The following is a 22,561-nucleotide window of genomic DNA, read 5'->3' on the forward strand; positions in this document are numbered from 1 at the left end:
TTACCATCACAAACCACCCACCCACACACGAAATATGGATCACTGCACCCCAAAAAAAGCATTAAAAGCACTTTAGCACAAGTGAACTCTGTTCAGAGCAGACTTAGTTAATTGCCCAGCTAACCACTTTCACCCAGTCATTTAGATTATGGAGTTTGATACCCACCTCCTCCAAACCACCACCTTGACAATCCCTCTGCATGCTCGGAGAGGTGAAGGGCAGGCTTGGCCACAAAACAGGGTTCTAGCAGCTGCCATGTGGCCACTTCAGGCAGGATTTCCTAGAAGTGCTGGAATGATTCAGGAGCACCAGTCTCACAGATCACCAATACCACTGAGTGTCCCTTTGCCCCAGGGAACACCTAGATCAACGCAGTGCCAGTCTGGTGGCACCATGATGCAACAGGCACTGGTTGTCAAGGAGGAGTGTGGTGTCAGCAAAGCACAAGGATAAGAATATATGGGGCATGCCACTCTCTGATGACACTGAATTAAGGAAGGGGAAGAAAATAAGGGAGAAAATCTGACATAAGATCTGCACATCAGTCTGGGATAAAGAATATTTATACGTGACCAGGCCATCCTCTGCAGCAGAAGCCAGTGCATAGGACAGGCAGGTAATTAGATGCAACAGGATCAAAGGGGATTTTGAAATGCCATCGGAAAGAACCAGAATTCTAGACAAACCCAGGAAAGGGTGAGATCATGAACTGCTACAATAGTGCACAGCCGCACAAACACCTGTTTCTGTTCAGAATCAACAGCCAACTTTGTGTCTAACGTGGCAGCGATGGGTCACACCTGACCACAGCCATTCAAGGGTGCATCTGACTGGACTCCACAGAACAGACACCGACTCAGACATGGGGTTCTCTCCAGCCCGAGAGGCTGGAACAGTTTGTTGGCAAGGGAGGGGGCAGATTAGTAGCTGGCAGGAACTGACAACTTGGGTGATCGGAAGAGGTAAGGTTTTTGCTTTGCTCTCCCCCCAGTTCATGGCCTACCCAGGTGAGGCTGCAGCAGCCTCTGGCTCTAGGTACATTCAGAATGAATCCATGTCAGATTTCCTCAGACATTTCTAGAACCGTAGCAATCCTTTTGCTCTTCATAGTGGGGGAAGACGCTCCTATTAGACATCGAAAAGAAGAAATAAGTGATGCTACATCCTTAAAAGAGAAGCAGAAGTGAAGGACAAATCCAGGTTGGTTCTAAGGCCCCAGCTGGTGTGTTTCCAATTCATAAGGTGCGTGCTTCTCCCACTCTGCTCAACCCAAAGCTAAGAACAAGGTACAAAGGTTACAAGCTTCTGACCACTAATAGAGAGCTAGAATCCAGCTGGAGGAAGGCACCTGCCTGGTGAGGCTGTTGTGGCATTGTTAATTGTATTGACATCTAGACAAACTTCATCAGGAAATGTTTTATGCTTCGTCTATTCATCTAAATCCTGTCCTGTCACACAGTTTAACAATAAGGGAGACACCTACACAGGAAGCCTGGCATAAAAATCTTTTATGTGGCAGAGAACAAGGATGAAGAATACTGAAACAGAGCACTTAAACTGATAGCAGTGTCACGTCAGAACAAAATCCTTTCAAGATTTATTTCCAGCAGACTACGTGCTCTACTTCTGCCTTCTGATGATAAATACACAAACGCTCCAAGATTCCTGACAGAAGAATGGATTTGCTACAGAAGCCAGGGAGTTACAGAGACAGTGGTCCTCTCCCAAGGAGTCAGTCGTAGCATCAGCTTTTCAAAAGGATTATGGGGGCAGATTATCCCACAACTGGCTACTGAGGAGATTCTCACACCTCCCTCTGAAGCATTTGGTGCTGGCCACTGTTGGAGACCAGGCCAGATGCACCCTGGGTCTGATCCAGTCTGGCAATTCCTATGTGATAGGCTGAATGGCTCAGACACTGGTAGGGCAGCAGCTTACCTCTGTCAATGGTTCAAGAGCAACTAATAGCAGTTACTGTAGGAAGGCTGGTGACAGGTTACACACAGCTGCAGCCCCTTATTGGAATGCCTGGGAGAGACCAAAGAGTGAATGGTTTGTAAGAGGGGGAGGGAGTTGAGCATGCTGGCAAGGCAGGCACTCCCTATACACAGTTCGGCCATTGTACCTGCCGCGGCCGGGACTCAATTTCCAGGCCTCTCCTGAGCAGAAACTCAAATAGGGTCACACTGGTGTTAGCGAGTTAGACAGGACTGACAAATGGGAGTTCAGGAAAGAGCACAGGAGTGGAGATCTGACGAGCAGCTGAGAGACCACTATGGAGGAAAGACCTGAAAACAGTGGAAATAGGTGAATACAGAGGGCTTACTGTAGCCAAGGAGAGGAATCAGTAGGGGCAGCAGGAGGACATTAAGGAAGTCTACTTGAGCAGAGCACTGGTGAAGACTCTCGACTGCGAGATGCAGGAGGCTGTGCACTCAACCTTTAGGGAAGGGGTAGAAGCCACAATGCTTGGGACGTGTAAGAACCTAAAGGTTCTTATCTGGCCCCCGTGTCTGAGTCTTTAATGCACTTATCCTCCCACACCCCCATAAGGTAGAACAGGTGCAGGAAACGAGGCCCAGAGAGAGACTCACCAAAGGCTATATGCAGTCTGTGCCAGAGCACAGAACTGGCCTAGGTCTGCCAAGTGCCACGCTAGTGCCCTAAGCGCTGGTACCCATCCTTCCCTCCTGAGGGCAACAGCCGCCAGACTGGATCAGATGAGCAGTCCATCTAGTTCCATGTCCCGTCTCCATCTGCAAGCTACTCCAGAGGCAGGGGCAACAGCAGTGATGGGACAACCTGACTCCAGAAAAAATGTCCTGCTAGAGTCTGAAGCATAAAACAGACCGGTTTAGCAGGGAACAATCCCTTGCATGCAGAGAGATGGATGAGACTGAAGACTCACTAGTGACCCAGACACTCTGAAGGCTGATGAAAGTTATGCTCCTGTTAGTCTACTGCTAGGTTAGGACAGCACTGTATGACTGGTTGGTGTTATCCTTTCCCTCTTTAGACAGTGACCCACCAGCTTACTGCGCATTGGCTTGAGCCTTCTCCCTTCGGCACTTCAGATCCTTGTGCATTGAACTGACAGCTGAGGAGCAGGAACTAACTAATCCAGCACGGGGAAATAGGGAAGCAAAATGCATTTGCCCAATCTATTTACACACGAGGTCAGCCCTATTCAGCTTCTTCAGCCATCTCCCTGCGTGAACCAGAACTCCTGTCCCTGCAGACACAGGTACTGTCTCCATGGGTGCTCCAGGGCTGGAGCACCCACAGAAAAAAAAAAAGTGGGTGCTCAGAACCCACCAGCCACAGCTGTTCAGTGGCACCGCTGCCGATCAGCAATTTGGTGACACCACCAAACAGCTGATTGGCGGCTCAGGGAGGGGCTTGGGGGAAGGCAGAGAGCAATGAGCAGGTGGGGGGGTCTCGGGGAGCGGGCAAAACAGGGGCAGGAAGAGGCAGAGCAAGGGTGGGGCCTTGCGGGAAGGGGCGGAGCACCCCTAGGGAAAACTAAGTCAGCGCCTATGCCCGCAGAGACCCAACAAGCAGTAAAGTCAAAGGGAATTAGCAAAACAGACGATAGAGAACAAAGAACAGAGAACAGAAGAAAGGAGGGGGAAATGTAGCATGGAGAGGAAGGCAACCAGGGCTCTCCTCCTGTCAGTGCCCCTCATTTTTACTACTGATGTACACCTGGAGTTCAGGGAAGAGGAAAGTGATAGTACCATGGGCATACCCTTGTGTTTCATTCCAGAGCATCCTCGAGGAGCTCTCTGAAGGTCTCCCATTCAAATCCTGACCTGGCAGATACTTAAGAGTCCGCAAGGTCTTTAACCCCACCGCACCATTTCGGAATAAGTTACTCAGATTCCAAAGCCAGAAAGGACCATTGTGATCATTTAGTCTGGCCTCCTCTAACACAGGCCAGAGACCTGCCCCTAAATAAATTCCTAGAGCAGAGCTTTCAGCAAAACTTCCAGGCTGGATTTAAGAATTGCCAGTGATGGAAAATCCACCACAACCCCAGTAAATGGTTCCAGTGGTTAATTACCTTCACTGTTAAATGTATGCCTCATTTCCATCATGCGTTCCAAAGGGGCGCTTCCACAAGAACGGGGCTGAAAAAAGACAGTTACCTGTTCCGTAACTGGCATTCCTCAAGATGTGTTGCTCCTGTCTATTCCACAGTAGGTGTGCGTGCTCGCCACGTGCACCGGTGCCGGAAGTTTTTCCCTTAGCAGTACCCATACTGGGGGAGCACCGCTGCGACCCCTGGAGTGGCGCCTCTATATCGCGCTATAAGGGGAGCTGCGCGCTCCCCCCACCCTCAGTTTCTTCTTGCCGGACAACTCCGAAAGAGGGGAAGGAGGGCGGGATGTGGAACACACCTGAGCAACACATCTCGAAGAACACCAGTTACGGAACAGGTAACTGTCTTTTCTTCTTCGAGCGAGTCCTGCCTTGCCTGTTGATGTAGTACATCGCGGCGGTGTTGTCCATCAGGACTCTGACCACTTTGCCGCGAAGTTGCGTGTTGAAGGCAACACAGGCCAACTGCATCACCCTGAGCTCCTTGACATTTATGTGGAGGGACAAGTCCGCAGTTGACCACATCCCCTGGGTTTGTATGTTCCCTGTGTGAGCTCCCCAGCCCAAGTCGACGCATCGGACACCAGGTCTAAAGACGGGGTCGCCTCCCGAAAAGGAACCCCTTGCAACGTATTGCTCAAGTAAGACCACCATTGTAGGGAGGCAAGTATCGGGGACGGTACCGTGAGAATTTTGTCTAGCCCATCCCGGGCCTGAGAGAACTGGGAGGCTAGCCAGAGCTGGAGGGGCCTCATCCGGAGCCTGGCGTGGCGGACCACATACGTGCATGCCGCCATGTGCCCCAGGATCCGAAGGCACGCTCTCGCCGTTGTCACCGGGAAAGCCGTGACCGAGGCAATGAGATCTTTTAGGGCCTCGAACCTGCTCAGCGGGAGAGAGGCTGGGGCCCTTGAGGAGTCCAGCAGCGCCCCAATGAACTCTATGCGCTGCACTGGAACCAACGTTGACTTGGTCTTGTTTACCACTAGGCCGAGATCAACGCATGTGGACAGGAGCAGCTCCACATGGGCCCTTACCTGGGACCGAGAGTTGCCCTTGAGAAGCCAATCGGCCAGGTATGGAAAGATCTGTACTCCCTCCCGTCTGAGGTAGGCCACTACCACAGCCATGCACTTTGTGAAAATTCTGGGCGCAGTGGATAGGCCAAACGGGAGGACCACAAACTGGTAGTGGTCTAACCTCACTAGGAAGCGGAGGAAGCGCCTGTGCCCCTCGAAAATATGGATGTGAAAATATGCGTCCTGAAGGTCCAGGGCCCCCAGGTCCAGGGAAGGGATAATAGAGGCCAGGGACACCATGCGGAACTTGGAGAGGACCAGAAAACGGTTGAGATCCTGCAGGTCCAGGATGGGCCTGAGGCCCCCTTTTGCCTTTGGGATCAGGAAATATCGGGAGTAGAAACCCTTGCCCTGGAATTCTACTGGTACTCTCTCCACCGCCCCCAGGTGCAGCAGTCGCTCCACCTCCTGCCCTAGGAGGTGGGCATGCTCCGGGTCCCCCAGGCCCATCGGGGGGGAGGGGTGCAAATAGTCAACACTGCCTCTTTCCCTGCCTCTTGCCCTTAGAGGGCCCTGGCTGCGGAGCAGAGCGGGACTGTCACTGAGACCGGCGCTTCTGGTCCCTCGGCCTCTCGTACAGGAGCTTGTATCTGCTCCTAGCCGGTTGAGCCGACAGTTGCGGTTTGGCCTGGTCTTTAGCCGGAGGTACGTAGAGGCCCAAGGTTTGCAGAGTGGTACGGGAATCTTTCATCCCGTGCAGCCTGATGTTCGTCTGATCTGCGAACAGAGCTTTTCCATCAAACAGCAGGTCCTGCATGAGGGACAGGGCCTCCGCCGATAGCCCGGACAGGAGGAGCCACAACGCCCTGCACATAGATATTGCGGACGCCATGGAACGGGCTGCCGTGTCGGCCGCGTCCAACGTGGCCTGAAGGGCCCCTTTGGCCGCCGTCGCCCCCTCATCCACCAGAGCCTTAAAGTCCTTTCTCTCCCGCTCCGGGAGAAGAGGTTCGAACTTTGTGCCCCACTCGTGCACTGCTTTTAGCTGGGACCTGCTGACAATCCCCTCTACTGTGTGAATGAAAAGCAAAAGGTGACTTCCTCTGCGTGTCTGACTTTCGTTGGGCACTCATTCTTGGCTTCTCTCCACTTCTTGTCATAGTTCGTAGTCTCTCTCTCTATTGGTTTGTATCTGTTCCTTCTCCATCCAACACCTTATAGCTTCTTTCCTCGCATTCGTCTCTCTACCCACACTTTGCTCAAATATCCTCCTCCCAGCTTAGTCCTAGCGGGGGTAAACCACCCCTGGGAGCCATTTACCAAAGGTTGTGGTGGATTTGCCATCACTAGCCATTCTTAAAAACAAGGCTGTATGTTTTTCTAAAAGCCCTGCTCTAGGAATTATTGTGAGGAAGTGCTACAGCTTGCATTATACAGGAGGTCAGATTAGAAGATCAGAGTGGTCCCTTCTGGCCTGGGAATCTTTGAAAGCACCCAAAGGCCCCCAGACATCAGAATCAAGGCCCCATTAGGCAGGGAGCTGTGTGTGTGTATGACCGCCTTTGCCCCCACTCTCAAAAACTCCTGGAGGTGGGAAGAACACAGATTTGGTTTCTGACCCGCTCCATGGCAAAGGACAAGGACATACAGACTAAATTCTCAGCCATCAGAACAGGAACAAGAGCCTGGACTGATGAGCTTGACTAGAAAACATTTTATGCCCTGAGCATTCAACTTCAGACCACACAACTTGCCTTCCTCTTCCCTGAGCCCCAGCCCCTCCTCCCTGGAACTAGCCCCCTGGATATTTATGGCAGCTGTGCCACTTTTACAGCTCAGATCCTTTTTCCTTGCTCCATCGGTCGCTTTGCCCCTTTCTGTATGCAGGAACGACCCTAACAGACTCCGTCTAAGCATGCTGTCTATGGCAGCTCATTGCAAGCTGCTCAGTGAAGCTTTGTATGAAGGATGCTATAAGTTATAGAACATTCAGAAGCTAAACTAAAGCAATGGCCTAAAAAGGACAATGGGTGCATTCAAAGCGCTACTCCCGTTTCAGAAGTGGGTTATCTGGCACTTATAAGTCGCTGTTCTCAAGCAGCTCCATGGGCAATGAACATCGATTCTCACTGCACTGACCCACACGACAGTCCGAGGATGCTAACGAACTAAACAGGAGTTATGAGAACTCCTTTCCGTTGCCTGTCTCCGGTTGACTAAAGCCACAAGATTTATAATGGCAATAAGGGCTGCAACAGGAAATCTAAGGGAATTCAATTAGCACCATGACCTGACGCAGCCTGGAGCCCAAACACATTCAGCGATGACAGTCTGCGGCTCCAGCAAAGCAAACCGCACTATAGGAACACAGCACCCAACTCCAGTGGGTGCCCGGAGGCCCAGTGAGAACCGCACCTGAACTTCCCTAGAATTAGTGGCAATGCTATAAATGGCAGCCTGAGGCCTGCACGATGGAAGATACCACAGAAGGAAGAACGGCAATGTACAGCCGGGTGTCAGGCTCACCCGGACTAAGCAGCAGCTCCAGACTGAGGGGCAGCACGTCACTTCAACTACCTGCATGGCACACTTTGCCTTGTGGGTGTCTGACAGCTCCCTAGCCACTACTCACCTTTCCCAAGGTACACCATGCCATACTCCCGGCCTTGCGGGGTCTTGTACTCCACAGTGAAGCACACCTCCTTCCCAATGAGCTTCTTTCGCAGGAACTCACGAGCCGGAAATCCCCAGGGCTGGGGGGAAAACAGAAAACTTAGTCACTGGAGGTCAATCTGGGCACCATCAGACCCTAAGGGTTCCCCTTCCACTGCTGGACACAGTGCATAGAGATCTCATAGGGAGGCAATGTAAACAGAGCACTGGATTGGGACTCAGGAGATATGGGTCCTAGTCTCACCTTCAACACTGGCCTACTGGGTAACCCTGGGCAAGTTACTCAGTTTCCCCATCTGTAAAATGGGGTCAATGATACTGACCTCCTTCGTACTGGGACCTGCTGATGAAAAGAGCTACGTAGGAGCCAGGTGTTCTCTTGGCCAGACAGCATTCCACTGCTCCTGCAGGAGACCCCAGTGAGGCCACCTGCAGTTCAGTGGTTTGGAAGCGAAAGATACCAGGAGACATCTGCTGGAAAGTAAGTCTGTCCAGCCCTGACAGGTCAGGAGCAGCCCCAGTTAGAAGACAACATTTATACTATTGCTGTCCTCTTGATCTGCTCCAAAGTAGTCAGGATCACAACCACTCCCCGGGGCAACAATGAATACTGTCCAGATAGTCTCAGCAGGGAAAACAGAGACCATGCCATAGGGCCTCGGGCTGGCAACGGCACTTCCCTACTCTCTCACTTGCATAAATTCAGCCAGAGGAAACTATGGATTGAAGACCCTCACAGTAAGAATACAGCTGTGGAATCACCTGCCCAAGGCACAGGTGGAAGCCCCAACACTAGACAATTAAAGTTGGACCAAACAGCGCCAAACATACTAAGAAGCAATCTTTCCCTGGCCTAGGGGTCTAGATGAGCTAATGGCTATTTCCTGTCTAATGTTCTATGGTAGTTTGTATGCCCATACTGCTTCATCAGTGGGATCTGAGCTCTACCCGCCCCCCCCCCCCAGTCCCATGCCCCAGCCCACACTCCAACCACAGAAAGGCTGCAAGGGCAGAAACTCAGTATTACAACGTCATTGCTGGGTCAGGCAAGCAGAGAAAATGGGCTGGGAAGAACACTGTTCTAGCCACCAACAATTAGCTGAACTGACAGGTGTGATTTTATAAAGCAGGAGACATTTATACATCTAAGCAAGATGTTCAGGAGACCATCTCCCCAGGGAGAGTCTCATTGCAAGGAGACCTGCAGTTTAAGGGAGTTCTATACTGCATCTAACACAGGGAGGGTGGGTGGCCCAGGTTTGGCTTAATTCTAACTCCACCACCTCTATCCAAAAGAGGACATGGGGCAAGTTCATTACCACTCAGTGAGCAATCAGCACACGCCACAGCCATTAATGCAGTTTCTCTCAAATGCGGCCACTGTGCCACAGCCTCCTGGACTGTTATGGGGGGGGGGGGGGGATGTGTGTGCAAAGAAGCAGCCCCTTCCTGTTGCTCCTGGATGCATTGCCTTGGTGTTGATTAGTGGGGCCACCAGCAGTGATTGGGCACTGCTCCCCCTGTGGAGACACTGGAGCACAATGCTGGAGGACCAGGCAGCCAGTGAGTTTTCCCACCTTCCCAGAGGTGATGGGGTTCAGGCTTTAGGCTTCAGACCTGGGGTGGCGAGACAGCGGGGCAACAGGCTCTGGCCACACTGCTTCGGACTCCAGCCCTCCACTGCCTCCCCCAACCCACCCCCATTGCCCCAGGCCCCCCAGGTACCCCCCCCATCTAGGGCTTAATTTGTCCCCAGGCTTGTTGACAGGGCTGAGTAAGTCTGCTGTGAATAGTGATACTGGTATATTTATTATCACTTTTCATAACAGACTTACTAGCTAGCAACAAATAAGTTACAATGATTTAGCCATGTCTATGTGCATATTTGTTTGTTTTTCCTGAAGTTAATTAAGTATTTTAGGAAAAAGTGAGAGAGCGGCCATCAACAAGAGTTGGTGGCCACACACTGAGGCCACCAAAATATTTCTTCCAAGAACCCCTGCATTAATGGAAGCCACCAGCTACTCATCCTAGAAACTCTGATCGGTCACATGACCCCAAAAGCAAGTCCCTGAACCTTTGTTCTGTTCCCTGCAAATCAACACAAAGTGCTTAGATCCGGACCTTACACATGCTGATATCCAAGTGCTGCAAATACTCAGCATTTCAGACCAGAAGGGACCATCATGATGCTCCAGTCTGATCTCCTGCACTGCACAGAGCAGAGAATCCACACAGGGATTCCTCTACTCTACTGTAAGGAATGTCTCCCCTACCGGGGAAGAATACAGTCTGGGCCCTTTCCTGGTCAGATGGGTTATTTCAACAGGATGTGACCAGAACTCTATCCTCAGAGAACAGCTCACATATCAGGACCAGAAAGAGGAGAAGTCAGAACTGAGACGTCTCTTCAAACTGGTTTAGGATAGCCCAGGGGTAGGCAACCTATGGCACACGAGCTGATTTTCAGTGGCACTCGCACTGCCCGGGTCCTGGCCACGGGTCCGGGGGGCTCTGTGTTTTAATTTTAAATGAAGCTTCTTAAACATTTTAAAAACCTTATTTACTTTACATACAACAATAGTTTAGTTCTATATTATAGACTTCTAGAAAGAGACCTAAAAATGTTAAAATGTATGATTGGCACGCGAAACCTTAAATTAGAGTGAATAAATGAAGACTCGGCACACCACTGCTGAAAGGCTGCCGCCCCCTGGGATAGCCCTTCGTTCGTTATATACATTGGCTCGCAGTGCCTACTTAAGTGAATGTTGCCCTGATGGTGTCTTAACCACTAAGATGTTCTGGGCTAATTTTTCAGTATTATCCCCAGCCTCACCTCCCCATTTGCTTTGAAATGGGACATGCGGATACTCTGCCAAATATTGTTCCCCAAGATGGTGCATTATTGCAGGAAAAAACCAAAGTCCTTGATTTTTAGAGCTGGGAAGGAAACGGTTTTCCTTTCCTATGAATTTGAAAAGAAATTCCCATCCCCAAATCATCAGGACAGGATGTCAAAATCTAGACTCTTTGCAAGCCAAACATCCAAAAGAAATTCTGATCAGGTCAACTATAATATTTCATTTTGATTAAAGCTTAATTTTGAAACTTCTAAAGTTTTTCAAAATTTTCCTATGCATTGAAATTGACCCTTTCATTCAAACCAAAACCCTTTGCAGGAATCAGCGTTTTCCAACAATATCCATATACTAAAAAATTCCCAAACAGTTCTATTTATTCTTCAAACAAACAAGCAGTAAGACTTGGTGAAGCAACTTGCACAGGTTAACAGTTGATCAGCATCTGAACTGGGAATAGAACCCAGTAACTACACTGAAAACACTGCACCTCACTCTGGACTGAAAAGTTCTAATCTCACCCTAGCTTTCACCCGCTATCGATGTGCCATCTGCAAGCACATAGCCACTGATACCCAGCCTCAGACAGGAACACCACGTTTTGGAGGATGTGTGGGGAGTTCCTTTCCCCCACTCTTCCACCAGTGGAAGATCAGAGCTGTGCCAAGTTCAGGCACTGACACCAATATGTCCTGCAATTAATATGCAGGCCTGAAAGTGAGTGGTTAAACTGCCCTTGTAGAGTACCCTGCTAATTCATCTGCAGTGAGATCCTCCAGTAGATATCCATTGTCTAAACTCCTTACAAAACACCAGGCAGGATGTACCAGGCTACTGTATCCTACCAGTATCAGTTCAGACACTGGAGGGAACCCAGAGCTGAGTAACTGTATCCAGAACACTACATAAAACCTTGAGTTACAGGACCCTCAATCTCAGGACAGAATGTAATGCAATATACAGCCCTGGATAATACAATCATGACCTGGCCGCGTCTCTATGCTCCCTGACTCAGCACTAAAAAATGCCCTGCACTCAAACATGGCCAGTCTGAGTGCCTACAGCCAGAACAAGTGGGGTGGGGGGAGAGGAAGGGCTGCATTAATACCTGCCCTTTGGAGGAGGTAGCAATAGGTCTGGTTTTGAGGAACTTTTAAATCCTCTATATTTAGCCCTCGAGCAAAGCGAGTCAAAGGCAGCTCAGAGTCTCCCGAGTTAGCATCTGCAGCCTGTAGCTTGTGTCGTGCTTAAGACTGAAGCAGAGGACTATGGTAATGAGACGTCTGAGCCTTGCAGCTGAAATTTGCTTCTCTCAGCACAGGTCTGTGTAAGGTCTATACACATTTTGTGCTGGTGATCCTGGGGGGCAAAAGAAGGCAGCTGGAGTCCTATTTATCCCCCGATGGGGTGCTGCAGAGCCAGCCCCTATTCCCCATACCCAACCAAGGCTGTATGTTAGCATGGAAGATTTACCTGGGGCAGTGGAGGGGAAGCTCACTGCTACACTACAGTTACTCAAATATAGAATCTGTTCATATTAAACCAGTGAATTTAGATGGAGAACGACGCCTGCCTGCCTAGCTAAAGAGGGATCTGAGCTGAGAGTAAAACCTTCTGGGCTGAGTGATTGTGAATTAGTCTTTTCACAAACCCTCTCAGAGAATTATTTCCCTTCCCGTCTCCAGCTGTGACCCATTTGACTCTGAAGCTAAGCAGGGCTGGGCCTGGTCACTACTTGGCAGGGTGACCAGACAGCAAGTGTGAAAAATCGGGACAGGGGGTGGGGGGTAATAGGAGCCTATATTAGAAAAAGACCCCAAAATCGGGACTGTCCCTATAAAATCGGGACATCTGGTCACCCTACTACTTGGATAGATAGCACAGAGGCTGTAGGAAGAAGCCCTGTGGTTTCAATAGGTGGCGCTTTCCACTCCCTCTGAGCGGGCACTCAACAAGCTGGCTGACAACAGCACCAGATGAGGACAATTAACTGTGCTCTTCAGCTAGAGAAATTTAAAGGCAAAACGAGGCTGAAGCAAGAATCTGTCCAGGACTCTGTGCCTGACCCCCAATTCACAGCGCCCCTACCACCATACTGGGGCATTAGGTCAGTACATAAGGGAGAGCACCCCTACTGCTCTCTGCAGCCCAGCCCTGGGGCTTTAGGATCAGACTCCAGTCCATTCCTGCAGCACAGCACCCCCTAGTGCCAGATCTGGGCATTGGGTCTGCACTGACACCCCCACCCCGCCAGCACGGAGCACCACCTCATGGATCAAGTTACGCTGGTCCAAGACCGAGGACTTGCTATACTGAGCAGTGCAAAAAAAATCACTGCTGGCTTGGTTTACTTTTGGGCGATCTGCCAGGGCTAGGCAGTATTTGGGTGGCAACCACATTATCTCCCTGATTTATTCTAAATTAAGTTCCTGGCCACAGTACGAGGTGCTCTGAGCATGAGGAGTAAAATGCAATCCAGCCTTATGCACGAGCCCGTTGGCCAGCAAGGAGACACGTACCTCATCAGGGGTATCCTTGGCATCTGGCTGTCCTGCAGCAGCCCGGCGGGCGAGGTTTCCAGCACGGATATTGCTGAGGTTGATCTGCCGCTCAGGAGGGGGCCCCCCACGGGGCTGCCCTCGGACAATGATGGCGCAGCCTGAGAGGACCTGCAGGGAGGCAGACAGAGAACATTAGTACTCCAACAGCAAAGTTAAATCCTTGGAGAAGCATCAAGTGATATACTCTGTTCCACCCCATCCCTGCCTCCCCGCCTTGGGCCTTGTGCTGACAGGGACCTGTGCTCCCACCACCCACTGCCCAAGGGATCCCACTTACAGATCTGGAGTTGCACTTCCGCTGTAATGGGCCCTTGTCAAATTCACCCCACTCAGTTCTGTATCTAGGCTATATTCCTGGCACCCATCATTATGTTCAAGCATCACTCTCCACGCTTCCTAACAGCACCTTAAAAATTTCCCCACGTGCACAGGGGTGTTTTCACAACAGCCACTGCTGGCCCCAACTTCCATTCCCTCCCACCCCCTTTCCTGGCTGCACCCCCTCAAAGCTCGCCAACTGCGGCAGCTCAAGTTCTGTCAACGCCAAACTCTTCAGACCCACCCTCACTGAGTGAGACAGACACCGGAGTTCATCTACATGTGGAATTTTGAAAGAACTTCGCTCTTTTGCTGCAACACTGGATTTTCAAGTCCACAAAAATGGACAATGTACCTGAGCCCCAAGGGACAGCAGTTTGATTTTACTCTGCTGAACAGCACCCTGGGGCCTGGACTACAGGGCTCCATGTGTATCCTAGCACTAGGCCTCTGCAGTACAATCAGCTAAGCCCACTTCCAGCCACTGCACAGACAGCAGGAAGTGTGTCTGCTGCACACAAGGGTGCCAGCCCCATCTGGAGAGATGCTAGTAGGCAGCTAGGAGTTAGTAGGCAGGAGAAGTGAGCCCTTTCTGCAGAAGTAAAGCACGGCACAGCTGGTCCCACTATGACAGAAAGGAGTGGGCCAGAGGCTAGCTGCCAGACCCAGCACACTGCCGGCGAGCAGAGATGCAGTGAGGTTTAGCCAATAATTGTATGACCAGCTTCACTGGAGCCACCAGGTCAGCCAGCTGCAGCTGGATTAGATTCAGGAATAAGAGCAGGAATGCCAGATTGAAGCGGAGGTAGCGAGCTGCTCTCCAAGCACCTACAGCAGTGAGCAAGCAGACATGCAGAGCAGCGAGGCTGGTGGGTTCAGACTGCCGGGGTGTGACAGTAACAGGACTTCCTGCCCATTCGCCAGCAAGGCACTGCACAAGACGTTCTCACCACAGCCAGCAGTAGTGAGCACCCCAGCACCGACCATTTGTTTGCAACGGGAGCGGTCTGCGGGCCAGGGAAATGAGCTCAAGGGGAGTTCAGCAGCGCTCAGTCCTGGGCCGCCAGCTATCAAGTTACTCAGCCGTGGCACCTGCAAGCCTGGCCCACAGTCAGGGAGCGGTGGTCAGCAAGCTGCGCAGTCGCACCGCCGCTGACCCCTAGGTGCAAACAAGGGCAAGGCAGGGTTTGCACTTCACGTTGCCATCCCTTTATGCCTGTAATGCCCAGAGCAATGCACCCGGCTCCCTCTTCTTCGCACCCCACTTCCAGCAGCCCTTCACGCCCTCACTAGTAACCCCACGCCAGGCCTCACCCAAGGGTAGGTTTGTCAGGTGTCTGGTTTTTCGTTAAGTCTGGTCGGCAGCGCAGCGGGGCTAAGGCAGGCTCCCTGCCTGGCGTGGCTCCGCACGGCTCCCGGAAGCAGCGGCATGTCTCCCCTCCAGCTCCTATTCATAGGGGTGGCCAGGGGGCTCTGCATGCTGCCCCCGCTGCAAGCACCGGCTCTGCAGCTCCCATTGGCTGGGAGCCACAGCCAATGGGAGCTGCGAGGGTGGTGCATGCAGATGGGGCAGCACACAGAGCTGCCTGGCTGCGCCTCCACATAGGAGTCGGAGGAAGGACATGGCACTGCTTCCAGGAGCTCCTTGAGGTAAGTGCTGCCCGGACCCTGCCCCACTGACCCACCCCCTGCCCCAGCCCTGATCCCACTCCCATCCTCCAAACCCCTCGACCCCAGCCCTGAGAACCCTCCTACACCCCAAACTCCTCATCCCCAGCCCCACCCCAGAGCCTGCACCCCCAGCTGGAATTCTCACCCCCCACCCCTGTGCCCCAACCCCCTGCCTGCACTCCGAACCCATCAGCCCCAGCCCAGAGCCCCCCTCTTTCACCACAAATCCCTCATCCCCTGGCCCACCCAAAAGTCTTCACCCCCAGCTGGAGCCCTCATCACCCTGCACCACAACCCCCTTCCCCAGCCAGAGCCCTCATTTCTGGCCCCAGCCCAGGGCCTGTACCCCCCCCCACACCCCCACCCCCCCCCCCAGCCTGGAGCCCCCTCCCCCACCCCAAGCCCCTTATCCCTGGCCCCATCCCAGAGCCCTCACCCCCTCCTGCACCCGAGCCAGCCCTGTGAAAATGAGCGTGTGCGTGCGTGTGGGGAGAGTGAGTGACAGAGGGAGGGAGAGGATGGAGTGAGTGGGGCAGGGCCTCAGAGGCAGGACAGGACAGGGGTATTCAGTAGAAAGTTGGCAACCCTACCCAAGATCTGTTCCTCGTCTATTTCATCTGAAATTGTTGGCTCTCCAGGGAAGGGAAGAGGCTTATTCCAATGCACTGAGTAAGTCCACAACACCAGGAGCTGCCCCCTGAACACGTTAGCAAGGTGGGGCGCTGCTAATGGGAAAATCCTCCCACTTGCAGCGAAGGACCTGGAGCATCAGGACTGAGCCCTTGTGGCCAATCCCACTTCGAGAATCCATGCTGGGCTTGGCCCAGTAGGGTCTAACAGTCTCAGTTGGCTAGTTCTCCCCAAGCCCACACCCTCAAGAAACAACCCCCAGCACGTGTGCTAGATCGCTCCTTCACTGCAGCCAGACACGTCCTCCTAGCTAGAGAAGAGAGACTGCAACGAGTGATGTCCAGGCTCTTCCCCGGAGCTTGGCTCAGACATCTGTCTCCCTCGGCAGTTACACAGGAGAAGCAGCGCAGTCTCGTGGGGCTGAGGAAAGCTGGGCTCTGTCCCCAGCTCTGCCACTGCCTTGCTGGGTGACCCTGGGTGAGTTACTTCCCCTCTCCCTGCCTTCGCGCCCCACACGCGTGTTATTCTGTGGCGATAGTCCCTGCTCCTAAGAGTGTACAGTTGCTAAATATTTGCACAGGGCTGAGCACAACAGGCCCCAATCTCAGCTGGGGCCTCTCTATCCTATCCTAGATCAGTTCTTTTACCACACATCACCACAGTATCTGAGCACCATCCAGTCGTGCATTAAACAACATGACTCACATCTGCCACGTGTTTGTTCTTGGTGCCGCCGTAATCCAAATACTACAGGCTTCACTGTAGGCCAATTGCAAGAGCAGTGCCATCGCCACGCGTGGGGCTAACAAGCAGGATGGATGTAGCAAAACAAACATTTAACAGGTCCCTTAATCACAGGCCAAAGCTTCCCAAGCAGATGTGAGGGGCAACGCAGGGGGAGGGCACTGGCAGCCACGCTGACACTGAACACCAATCTTTCACCAGGAATATTCAGAAGAACATGCACTCTCCTGGTGGGGAGAGCAAACCCAGCACTTGAGGGTTTTGCTCACTGAGCAGGGCCTGCTGGGAAGGACTGCTGACCTCGTTAGACTTGGGGCCTGGATTCCCTAGATGTTGGGTTTGGGGGGAGGCAGCATTAGCCCCAAGGGGAGGGAGCATCCCTGAGCAGTAACCCTGAGCACATGCCAAAGAGCCCAGGCCAGGCCGCCCTGCCTGAAGGATGACCAAGAAGCAAAGCTTGTGTGATACCAGAGGTCCCTGCATATCTGGTATGAAGAACCACCCGTTCGTCTTGCCTGCCCCATGATGCAGTGCTACCTGGGGGACTGGATTTCCATGCAATAGCCAGGCTGGAAAGGCATTTCCAGACTTCAAAGGGAGCTGCATCTAGTCCTGCTTGGACCCAGGGAGAAGGATCACCAAGGAATGACCCACAAATTCTGACTGATACATGCGATCTGCTGCTTAATCTACAGTTTAATTCTCACTACAGAAAAAAAACAGGGGAAACCTGCCAACAGAGAAAGCAGGAGGAGCTGAGAAAGAAGCATGCTCAGCGCCGGGCAATTAACTAGCATCCTACTCCTCATGCAGGGACAGGATTGGTGCAGCATCTAGACTGGAGCACTGCCAGAGGAGCCACACCATGTAGCCTTTAGCTTTGACTGAAGGTTCTCCTTGCTTCTACAGCTGTGAGTACAGACCAACAATAGGTTGTACGGAAGGATCATTTCACCCAAGCAGCTAACCCAGGAATAGAGTCTCCACAGCCTATGCTACTGGGTGGCCTCGATACCCCTCCAGTCACCCTACAGGTTTCTGAGACTATGGCAGAAGCCCAGTGCCCTGTAGCCTCCTAAAGGCACCCCATCAGCACAGGTGGCTCTGCAAGTCGCAGCTCGATGGAAAAGCACTAGCAAAGCAAACAGAATGGGCATGTGGAGGGGGATGCAAACGCCATGCAGGAAAAGCTTCAGTACCAGCAGGACATTTTGGTGGTGCCACGTGTACCCCTCTGCTATCTGGATCCAGGACCTGAGAGTGCTGGAAATGTTAATATCATTTGTCTGCCCAGAGACAGTGTCTTCTCAGCTGGCTGTGCATTTGGGACAGCTTTCATCATTTTGGCTGCGTGGGATCCTCCAGCACCAACACAGACTTGCCCTTCAGACCCAAGATTGCTGGCCTCGGTTATCTCCCTCCTCAGAATAACCGTGCACCTGCCTGTGCTGTACTCTGCTCAGCTGACTCCTATACCCACAACAAGCACAGCCCCCGTCCAGCTGCAAACACAAGGGGTGCAACAGAGCCAAGGAGGGGGACTTGCACATCAGGCCGCAGGGGACCTTTTTGGACACCAAGGAACCTGGCTTGAAAAATTCATTCCCTCTCCTACCAAGTGGGATGCCAAGGCCATCAGTTTCTGCAGGAACTAAGATTTCATTCTAAAAGATCGATTTTAGCCCATATGTTTGTGATCCAATGCAATGCTGCCTTCTCTAGTCTGCATGCACCTCTAGTGCCTCTCACTGCTCCCTGCTTTGCCAAGGCTCTGGTCAGATTCACTGCCACTTCCTAGACTCCTGTGGAACTCTGTACAAAACACATTAGCGCAACATCAGGGGAGAACTAAATGCAGAAGAGTCAGGGGGTCACCTCCTAGTAAACGCTTACAGATGGGCAAGGGGTTGGCGCTATAGTTTCTGCAAACTCCAGGACTCTGAACTGCCTGGTTTGGGTGTAATTTCTCAACCATCATGTGGCATTAACAATGTCTTGTGCTGGATAAAATACATGGGAATCTCAAGCTGAGCATGTTCTTAAGAGGTATGGGTTCTCTACACCACTAATCAGTTACTGGGACCAGTTATGAGTGACGGATAGAGGGATCAAAGGAAACAGCCTGGTCTCACTGATTCTCAGGAGCACTCTGATCTGCTGATGCACGTACAAGCAGTCTGGGAGCCAACCGCCCATGAGATGTACTGAACATTAGAAAGGCAAACCTGCCAGCACCCCTATAGGGGGAAAAGAGGAGTGACATCACCTCCCAAGAGCCCAGAGAGGACAGATCACAACTAGGCCAAGAAGGGCGTGCAGGAATACAACTACCTAGCCAGGTGAGGTGATGGGAGCAGCCTTGTCTGGTAAGTCAGCTCTCTGGCTAGTAGATGGAGAATTTTTCAAGCCTATAGTTCAGAGAAAATTCCTTTGCCATGCAGGCACCGATAAACCAGATCTACTGAGCTCTACAGGAGACGGTCCTGTTCTCACAGCATGCCACAGCACTGAGGACAGCTGCCATGTTCGGATGAATTATAGCCCAAATATTCCATTCACAGAACATCCAGTGCCCTGAATCAACGTAAGAAGTGGATGCTTTTAACCTTGTTTTCAGACTGCTCTTTGCCTTTCCCCAATTGCCTTGAATACAAATGCAAAAAGCAAACTCCAGCCCAGTCTCCTGGCTAATGGGAGACTACAGTCACCAGGCAGGCTGCCAAGGGAGCAGAGATCTAATCTAACAGGTGAGCTCTCCCCTCCCTCCAGGCAAGCTGGATGTACACTGGCCTACAGAGCCATGCTTCTTCGCATGGGATTGCTCCGAGTCTGTAAGAAGGAGGGCTGTTTGGCAGCAAGCAGAGCAGATCGAGCCCAGACAGGGAGTGGAGATGTTCTCTGGAGAATGCACGCTCTCCAATGCTGGAGCACAGACAGGCAGCATGAACCCTTCAATGCCATTGTTCGGGTCCGGGGTAGGAGTGAGTCTATGGTGCAAGACATGCAGAGAATGCAGTTGCTTGCATCGTTCAGCACATACTCCTCTGGGCTGTGTCAGACCCAGCAGAAAGGAGGCGGCGGCTATGGTGGGGCAGGATACTCCTGTCTCAAAGAGGAACATATTCCTCTCCCGCCCAGGCATCACTCACCACAGCCAGAGCATTCATCCATCAAGTCTGGTGTCCCCGCCCTCAAGCATTAGCCTTCCTCTAAAGCATCAGATGTGGGTAACCTCCACACTCCCTCCAGTTATGCCCCTGGCCAGGACCCTGCTGACACCAGCAAGGTCATCAGGACATCACCTGAAAGGGCTGCAATCCAAAAACAGGCGTTTCCAGAGGCAACTTCAGTTTCTCCTCCCTTGAGTCGTCCAGGCGCTTAACCATCCGCCCCCCTGTTCTGACCCACTTGAGGATGGGCGCCATCCTCTAGCCATGAATGACTATCCCCTTCTCTCCCCCCTCAGCAGTAGACATGATCTTTGCAGCAAGTCCAGCCTTGGCAGGTGAGGCGCCCAGCTGGAGTCCCCAACTCAGTCCCCACCATGCATGGTCCCATATTACACAAACGCTACCCAACACCCAGATGCATGCTTATACCCCACCCCCATCACCATTGCCAGGCTGGTGAGAAGAGCCATTTGGCCTCAGCTCTCTAGTAGCGGGGGGAAAGCTGTCCCCACACAACTCCGGATGGGAGCTGGAGTAACAGCAACACAGCTGCAGATGCAGTGCCACCCCCCACACAAGGCTCCTACAAGATTCTGTGGGGATACAAGAGCTCATTCCAGAATACGCCTAAAGCAGGTCTCCACCTGGATTATAAAAACCACCCCCTCTCCCGCACAGGAAAAGGGAGGGTAAGTCACACTGCAGTTATAAATAAGGAAGAATTTGGGCAGTGTTCCCTCTAATTTTCCCCACGCATGTGCAGAATGAATTTTGTTGTGTGACATCACCTCCATATTGGTGCACATAAAATTCATGTGGTTGGGGTGAGGCTGAGGGGTTTGGAGTGGGGGGGGGCTCAGGGCTGGGGCAGAGGGTTGGAGTGCAGGGGGGTGAGGCTCTGGGGTAGGGCCAGAGATGAGGGGTTTGGAGTGCAGGCTGCCGGGGGCTACGGCAGGTAGAGAGGACTCCCCCCAGCAGCACCTGGGCTAGGGGGTGGGGAGAGGCGACTCTCCACCAGCCGCAGCAGGTCTGTGCCAGGGCCAGCGGAGAGAGGCACCTCACCCCACCGCAGCAGGTCCATGCTGGGGGAGAGGCATCTCTCCCCACCGCAGCTCTGAGCCCCTGCCCAGGGCTTAATAGGAAGCTGCGCAGCCATGCAGCTTAGAGGGAATTTAGCCTACAGGTATTTAGCTCCAAACACACACTTGCCATGCGCCCCCACCCCACTCCTGCACAGTGATTGAAACCAATGCACTCGTAAGGCTAGGTCTCTGCTACACTGACCTGACTGTCAGGTGACTGGGGAAGAGTTTGTCCTGCAGCACAGACAAGGCCAGGGGTGTTTAAAGTGTCCTGCAGAACTGTGCTGGTTCCTCACTCAAGTCCAAGGCTGCAACAGCTCAGGACTAATGGCAAAACATGGTTATGTCTCATCTCCACTGCAAGATGAAGCCCTCGGCTGCAGCCAGGTCCCCCCATATGGTGCTAGTTTCTACAAGGGAGCTAGGACAGTAATTGCTTCCCATGTGCTGTAATCTGGACCCTCTCCACTCAGAGGTGCTAGTGGGAGAATTAAAACCAAGGTCCTGAGCACTTGGCATTGACTGACTGTTGGAGCTGTTAGTGGTTACACATTTTCAGATTAATAAGCCACTCAAAACAGGACTGTGCTGGGGGATCTGCCAGTGAAAGGGAGAGAGAGGAAAAAGAGAATGGCCCACAAGGCCAAGGGAAGAGAGACCCTGCCTCTCACATACATTGTTGGGAAATGTTGCCAGCTCCATAAATTACAGTAACTTGAGAACAATCTGACCAGCGTGGACAGCAAACAAAAGGCTTTCCAGGGTTCTGGTCTAGTTAGTCTCAACCCAATTCTCCCCAAGGCCGTGACCCACCCGTTTATCACACTACTGTCTCTGCAGGGTAAAGTAGCGCTGCAGAACAAAGTCTGGCCCCCTGCCAGCCCAGTCAGGGATTAGCTGGGATTCCAGGGGTCGCACATTTCCCATTTTCTAAAGGTTATTAGCTAGCTACCATGGTGATGGATGCTATTAAAAGCCACAATGCCCCGAGTCATGTTTCAAGTTGGACAATCACTTCCTGCTTCCATAAAATTCCCACTGTGGCTTAAATTGGAGACAACATTCCTTACTTCCTAACCTAAAGAGAGTTGAAGGGCTGCTGTTCTGTTAAACCGTTCGTGTTCCACCCCAGACGTGGTTGCAATGATCCTTGTGTATCCCTTTGCTAAGGGGCTTTAGGGATCTAGCAGGAGAAAAAGTGATGCGATGTAACTGATTTACTGGGAACTGAATCCACATTCCACTCCGACTGAGGGCTCAGTTCAGCTTTTAGCATTATATGCAAGGTACCAGGGAAACTGTGGCATGTTTCCCAGCACTGGAGAATGCTGCCTCCTGTGTTCAGGAGCATATCATTGTGCCCAGCTGAACAGCAGATAGATGGTACACACCAGATAACTGGTCCCAAACATTCCTACCTGGAGATCATTTGTATTGCACATGGCACCAGGCATCGCTACATGTGATTTGTTATTTGCCATACAGTAAATCATATAAATGAAATAAATTCACAATACAAACTACTGGAAAATGAGTTTCACTTTAAGCCTGAAAGTAAATTATACATACAGATCAATTCTGTTACAAAGACCTCAGTGCTCAACCATTAAGGACTCGGAAGTGTCATAGTTGTAATTACCCTTAATCTTTAATTTACAGGGCACAAAAGAGTCAGATGCTGTTAACTGTTTTATCCAATTACCAATAACACCTAAGTGTTCTGGGAAATT

At 51.9% G+C, this 22,561-nt stretch overlaps 1 protein-coding gene across 1 annotated transcript in view; it reads right to left on the reverse strand.

The window, feature by feature from the left end:
* The window catches only part of SND1 (staphylococcal nuclease and tudor domain containing 1), a 301,281-nt gene extending 287,318 nt beyond the window's left edge, over positions 1–13,963 (reverse strand). Inside the window, exons 1-3 of the mRNA XM_029912487.1 lie at positions 13,922–13,963; positions 13,175–13,324; positions 7,754–7,874 (exon numbers count right to left, since the gene is read on the reverse strand). Coding sequence (XP_029768347.1) covers positions 7,754–7,874; positions 13,175–13,324; positions 13,922–13,963 — 313 coding nt within the window. The remainder of the gene's footprint in view (positions 1–7,753; positions 7,875–13,174; positions 13,325–13,921) is intronic.
* Between the last annotated feature and the right edge of the window lie 8,598 nt (positions 13,964–22,561).

Source organism: Terrapene carolina, unplaced genomic scaffold, assembly GCF_002925995.2.
Source record: "Terrapene carolina triunguis isolate 2854851 unplaced genomic scaffold, T_m_triunguis-2.0 Scaffold230, whole genome shotgun sequence".
NCBI lineage: Eukaryota > Metazoa > Chordata > Testudines > Emydidae > Terrapene > Terrapene triunguis.